The 6586-nt window shown below is 32.0% G+C and overlaps 1 protein-coding gene across 2 annotated transcripts; it reads left to right on the forward strand.

Moving 5' to 3' along the window:
• On the forward strand, positions 969 to 4955 carry LOC107619023 (protein unc-50 homolog). 2 transcript variants are annotated; one of them, XM_016321229.2, is made up of 10 exons: positions 969 to 1298; positions 1708 to 1775; positions 2018 to 2043; positions 2836 to 2926; positions 3272 to 3367; positions 3448 to 3516; positions 3741 to 3799; positions 3896 to 4018; positions 4402 to 4473; positions 4554 to 4955. In XM_016321229.2, the coding sequence occupies exons 1-10, from the start codon at positions 1200 to 1202 to the stop codon at positions 4616 to 4618; spliced, it is 768 nt and encodes a 255-aa protein (XP_016176715.1). In that variant the 5' UTR covers positions 969 to 1199; the 3' UTR covers positions 4619 to 4955. The 2 variants fall into 2 exon arrangements, with proteins under 2 accessions (XP_016176715.1, XP_020966792.1); XM_021111133.1 differs by lacking the exon at positions 3741 to 3799 and having other exon boundaries at positions 4554 to 4951.

Below are 6586 nucleotides of genomic sequence, written 5' to 3' on the forward strand. Positions count from 1 at the left end.
TGTTATGCATTTTTTTATTTTCTTCTCTTTTAGTTTTTTTTTTTTTTGAGAGAAAAAAAAAAGAAAAATAGAACTGAAAAAGAGAAGAAAAAGAATATAATGATGATGTTAATAATGCGGAAGAAGAAAATAAAAAAAAATGTAGAAAAAGGAGGAGGATAAAAAAGAAGATCAAGTAAACGGTATATGTAATTCAATTATTTATATTTTTGTGTTAGCTAAAATAAATTTGGTATGTGAATCTAAATTGTATTATTTCAACTTCGTTTGACTTGGTTAAATAAAAAATTTGGATGCGTAATTTTGTTTGGGCGCCATTATTTTGTTAAAAAAAGATCTTTTTTCAATGAAAAAAGATCTTTTTTTATTTTTTAACGTGTTTGGCAAATTTTTAGTAGTAAAAGTAAAAGCACTAGTAAAATAAAAAAAAGATCTTTTTTGAGAAGCTGTAATTTACATCTTTTTTTAAAAGATCTTTTTTCCTTAAAAAAAAGATGTTTTTCGTGTAATAAATGAACAAAAAAGTACTTTTATATTGTTATACCCAAACATAATTGATAGATAAAAAGATCTTTTTACATAAGATATCCAAACATAAAATTACTTTTACTTCTCTATAAGATCTTTTAAAAAAAGATAACTCAAAAAAAGATCTTTTCTCAAAAGCTCACCCAAACAAGCCCAAATTGAATAACATTACAGTAGGATTAATGATACTTCGCTTTTTCTTTTTTTTTTTATTTCCTAAAACACTTAGCTCGTTTTCATAAAAGGAAAAAAGAAGTCACCAAAAAAAAATAAAAGGAAAAAAGAAGTCACCAAAAAATAAAAGGAAAAAAGTCATTTTGGGCCTATATTTTTTCATAAAAGGAAAAAGTAATTTTGGGCCTATGTTTGTTTGTGCTGTGGAATCCGGTAGAGGGCCCAAGTTCATGTAACTAAGTTTGATTTTACTATATGGTCCCTGCCCATCTCGCATCTGAGTTTGAGCGACCGGAGAGAAGAGAAAGAGAGAGATTCATTCATAGATCAGAGTGCTGGCATTCGCCATTCGAATTTCGCAGGGAAGAAAGAATCCTGGATCGACTTCTGTTCTGAGCTGACATAGCAAAATAGAAGAGAAGAAGAAGAAGTAGAAGAAGAAGAAGAAGAAGAAGAAGAAGAGGAGGAGTTGTGAACAGTGAAGAAGGCAAAGAAGGATGTTGCCCACATCATCTTCGAAAGGACGCGCTTCGTCCTCCTCTTCTTCCTCTCGACCTAATCCCATGCTCCTTCCCTACCTCCGCAGAATCATCAAGGTTCTCTCTCTCATCTCTCTTACTTCCTTCCCAATTTTCATATCTAAGATCCAGTTCACATTTCATTCTACCATTGTTAATGCCATACAACGTTTTCCCCAACAACTTTTGCCATGGGAAACCGAATAGGTTCAGCTCTAATACTCGTGCTTTTTTGTGACTTCTAAAATAGTTCGATTAAGTAGGTTTGATTCTGAATTTCTGAATTGAATAGTCATAATTCACTGCTCATCTGTGTCCGATGAAGCAGGTGTGTATGCCTTTCGTTGTTGTGGATTCTGTGTTATGATTCTAATACGGAAATCCAAACAGCGCACTGGAAATTTATATATCTTGATATATGTTTTAGTTCTAATTTCTACTTTGTTAACTCTTTATTTTCTCTCTGTGATTTGATTATGCATTGTAGTGGCGACAAATGGATATCGAATATACGTTTTGGCAAATGCTTCATCTATGTACGTCACCAAAAGTTGTGTAAGTGTTAAGTAAATATAGAATTTTCCACTTCTAAAATAGCTAAAAACACATTTTGTTATCATGATCTGCTCCCACAACAGTATGATCCCTCTTTTATTTGACAAATTGCACCACTGTATGGTGTACACACAGACTTATTCCGATGTTCTGGGTTGTATATGTGCTTGGAATTCTGAATTACCTGTTTTTCTGTTTGCCTTTTTTGGTGCACTTGATGTGGAACTGGATAATGGATGCAGCTACCAGCATACAAAGTATCATAAACGTACGTCCTCTTCTGATGATTTTCTTGTTCTATCTTGCCGTAAATATTTATAGATCATGATTAGTTCAATGATTATCTTGTTCTATCATGCCGTAAATATTTATAGAAAATTATTAGTCCAACAATGTTTATTAAGCTTCTTTTTTACATGTGTATTACTGGGTTATTATCTGCAACACTTATGCTAGTTACATGCATATTTCACATGTTCTGGGATCTGGGGTGTGGGGATGACAAATAGATGTTATCCTCGGTAAACTCTTGATAAAAGCATTGTGCATGAAGTAACAAGTTAGAAATGCATTTAGTGATAAATGATGCTGATATGTTATCCATCTTATCTAATCATGTATTGCTGAAGTTTCTTAATCCTGAAATTCACTCACATGGTCTGGCTTTGGCAACATTGCTGCTCAAACAGAGGGTGTTATGAATGTCAACTGATATGGGTCTCATCCCTCTATTACATTCCCTTTAGTTGTATCTCTTAAGATTTATTAGTACATTTTAGCAATTTGATCAATTTTGTTCACAGTAATAATGGGGTAAAAATTAATAATTTTACAGTTAACCTGCCTTTTGAGTGAAGATATCACTATGCCTTTGAACTTGAGCCTTAATGATGTTTGTTAAGGATGTTTCGTCATCAACTTAATTTGGTGATATATTACACAGTTGTTTCAGAACAAAAATGGAAACCATTTCTTACATAAGTATCTATTTTGAAGAGCAAATTTCTTTGTGTTTCATAAAAGGTGTTTAATTTGTTTCTTTTGCCTTATTTGGTATCAGAAACCAAGAACCAATGGGCACGTGACGACCCTGCTTTTGTTGTGATCTGCAGCCTTCTTGTGGCCATTGCAACTCTGGCTTATTGTGCAGCGTAAGTTTCTCTTACACCATGCTGGTGGTGTCTTATCATCATTAGATTGCAAGGAAAATAAAAATAAAAAGTTTTAACTATTGTGATGCGAAATCAACATATAATCACAAATGAAAGTCCTTGTGTTTCATCTATGCAGCTAAAGGGTAATTGTTTCGAAAAACTTTACAAGCACCAGCAAACAGGCTCATTGAACCTGTGTGTTGCTTTATATTTCGAAATGTATGACTTAGCAAATCTGAAAATACTTGTTTCTAGACTTATATTATTTGCCTCCTTATTGAGTTCAGCAAGTGCTACACTGTTCTAATCTTAACTTTTCTGTATTTTGCCATTTATTTTCAGGTATGATCATAGTAGTGCACATGCTATTTTTGTTGTCTTCTCAGTATTGCTCTTCCACTTCTTTTTGACTGGGTTATTTCTAGCTACTTTTTGTTGGTAAGGAAACTTCCAAAAGTAAATAATACATCTATTTCTTTTTTAAGATCTTGATATTAAAGCTGATCTGCAATCTACAGGTTCCTAACTAATGCCTATCTTCGAGAAGAGGCTCCAAATAGTTATGTGGTGGAACAGCGTGTTGAATGGTAAGGTCCAGGATGTTATTTCCTGCTTACCTGCTATGTTAACAGTATTTAGTTGCATACATCAATTTCAAGAGCATGTCCTGATCTTTTTTGAAACTTAATTTGACACTTCTTCTTTAAAGGCTTGACATCATTGATAAGCATGGGATTTAATTGGTCACCTGTCTCAGATTTTATTTATTATATTCTAGTGGCTGACTAGATATTTTTTTCTTTCATGGAAGGATGTATGCATTTGATGTGCATTGTAACTCTTTCTTCCCAATGTTTGTATTGCTATATGGTAATTTCTTACTCTTTATATGTTATAAGATTCTGTCATAATGTTGGCAGCCATATTTCTCGCATTAGAGGGGCACTAATTCTGGTTCCTTGGCAGTGATCCATTATTTTCTGTCTCCTCTATTGGTGGCTCATGGCTTCATTCCAGTTTTGCTGTCAAATCTACTGTTCATGGTGGGCGCATCATACTATCATTATCTAAATTTTTTAGGTTACGATGGTAATAATACTCTTCTTTCTCTTGCTTGCTCTCTGTCTCTCTTATTTTAGGTTCTTGGCTTAATAACTGATTATTACTTTCGGGATTGTATATATATAGTCACTAATGTAATTATCAAGTTAAGCTGTGTACATTACACCTTTTGAGTGCGGCCCTTCCTCAGACCCTGCTTTAACACAGGATGCTTGTGCATCAGACTGTCCTTTTTTTTTTCTATATATGGATGTTACAATATATTTCAGTGTAGTTTCCATTGCTGGTGACGGAATAACTGGATGTTAAGAATGTTTGTGGCAAACTTGTTTCTTAGGAATTTAATTTCAGCTTGAATTTGAATTAGTGGGAATAATAGTGAACTAATTGACTGACGTATATGGCTGTAGTTCTGCCCTTTTTGGAGAGGACCACCTTTTTCCTTTACCCGATTGGTGTTGTAATTGTCCTATCTCCCATTTGTAAGTATTTAAATACGTCTGTCATTTTTGTTCTTTCACGCTGTGTTAATCTCGCAATAAACTCAATTTTCGGTTTGCAGTGATTTTGAGTGGCTTCAATCCTTCTAGATACTTCATGAATGTGTACTTCAGCCGACAAATATGATCCATTCCGGCTTCAACTTTTGACCTGTCAAGTGTCCTTGAGCTTATTAGGGTATTCTAAGACTACAAGATGAGAAGGCATGGCATGGATGAGTGTTTGATTGTTTGTTTGACGAATGCTATAGCTTGGAAATGTCTCAATTTAGGCCTCCTACCACCCAATAGAAGTTGGATCTGTAGTAATTCAAGATAACCAGTGTATTTTTTACAGTATTAAATAGAAAGATATTTGTTAAAATGAATATACCCATTGTAATGAATTTTTTCTGTCAATCTGTTATCTTTTAGCTAACAAAGAACATTCATGTTAAATATATTCTTATTTTCATCAAAATTCATACATGATAGATTGATAATTGTGTGTAAAATACTCCTGTCATGATCAAACATCGTATTGGTAAATGTTTCCATTGTGTGACACTATCAGATAGACATATAGACATTGAGCTTTTGGTCCTAATAAGTAATTACTGTTAGAGTTGAGGAAGGTTAGAAAAAATTAAAAAGTGTTTGATTTTGATGCACTAGAGTGTACACTGTCGATCAATTATATTAGTTTCTTTAGATGATTATTCACGTGTTGATTATTGAAAGAGAATATATACCATCGTTCAATTATATTAGTTTTTTTAGATAATTATTGACGTGTTCATTGTTAAAAGTAATTATTTTTATTGATGTAGTGATATATAATTAAATACACATATTAGTTTTTTTAGATAATTATTGACATGGTCATTGTTAAAAGTAATTATTTTTATTGATGTGGTAATATATAATTGAATACATATGTAAAACTCATTTACATTGTGCGGGCAGGGCGCAACTGAAATATATTAATTGTTGTTGGCTGTTGCAGTTTATTGACTAAATATTTCCTTAGGTTACTCTCTGCCTATTCTTGTGTGGAGTAGGTGAAATTAAAATATGTACAAATTGTCGCGTAAGGAAATGAAATGCAATGACTAATTTATATCAAGAGATAAAGTCATGCAATAATGAAGCTGTCTCTTAATCATTAGATGGTATTAAGAAAGGTTAAAAGGAAAAAATAATGCCAAATGCCCAGTGAGACATACATGCACGTCGTTATATAATATAATATTGTCATTCATAGTTGAAGTTGCTACACCTATACGGAGAGAAATGGTCGTTTCTGGGACACATACCAGTGACTACAGCCTAAAGGGGTAAGCTTGCCTTAGATACAATGCATTGAAGGCGCCCTTTTGATTCCGAAATACAACCAGCTACATGAATGGGGGGAAAATAAATCATATTAACTAACTTGATTGTTGGATAAAATCAGAGTTGGCTTAAGTAAGAACTAAAATTTAAATAGTTAGTCAAAACGGTCATCATATCATAAGAGTGCATACACTTGTTTTACATTATAAGTTGGTGAAACATTTGATTAAAAAACAATAATATTTAATTTAAGAAAAAGTATAGGTAACCAATAAGATTTTTGAACAATGTGTAAACAATGTGAATTAATAGGGTTAAAAGAGTAAATTTAATTATTAGCATTAAATTAGGGTGTAGTGTATTTTCATTTGATTGGTAGTTGTTTATATTGTTCAAAATTTTCATTGTTCTCCTAGCACTTCCCTTAATTTAATGCTCATTGTACTTTCGCGGTGACTCTTGTATTTAATATTGTGTAATAGAGATATTTAAATCTTGGGCAATTATTGAAGAAACAAAATACCAGCCTCGTCATAATATAATAATCATTATTGATCTGAGAATTAGATCAAATTAATTGGTTAAACTGAATTAATTAAAACTTATTCATATGATCATTTTGGTTTAGACTAAAAAATTTGTTAAAATCTGATAAAATCGATAAACTAATGTGATTTTTTTTTCTGAAAAATAGTTAAAAGATTAACTTTTAAAAAGAAAATATTTCTTTAGAAAAATATATATTTTACAAAAAATACTATTATTATCATTATTATATTTG

This window comes from Arachis ipaensis, chromosome B09 (genome assembly GCF_000816755.2).
Source record: "Arachis ipaensis cultivar K30076 chromosome B09, Araip1.1, whole genome shotgun sequence".
Taxonomy (NCBI): Eukaryota; Viridiplantae; Streptophyta; class Magnoliopsida; order Fabales; family Fabaceae; genus Arachis; species Arachis ipaensis.

What these genes read in the sequence shown, in the direction of transcription:
- LOC107619023 (XM_016321229.2), top strand. Translation starts at nt 1,200, where the DNA reads ATGTTGCCCACATCATCTTCGAAAGGACGCGCTTCGTCCTCCTCTTCT. An exon ending in ACTCTGGCTTATTGTGCAGC is followed by an intron (nt 2,927 to 3,271) that starts GTAAGTTTCTCT and finishes ATTTATTTTCAG; the next exon opens with GTATGATCATAGTAGTGCAC. An exon ending in AATGTTTGTATTGCTATATG is followed by an intron (nt 3,800 to 3,895) that starts GTAATTTCTTAC and finishes GTTCCTTGGCAG; the next exon opens with TGATCCATTATTTTCTGTCT.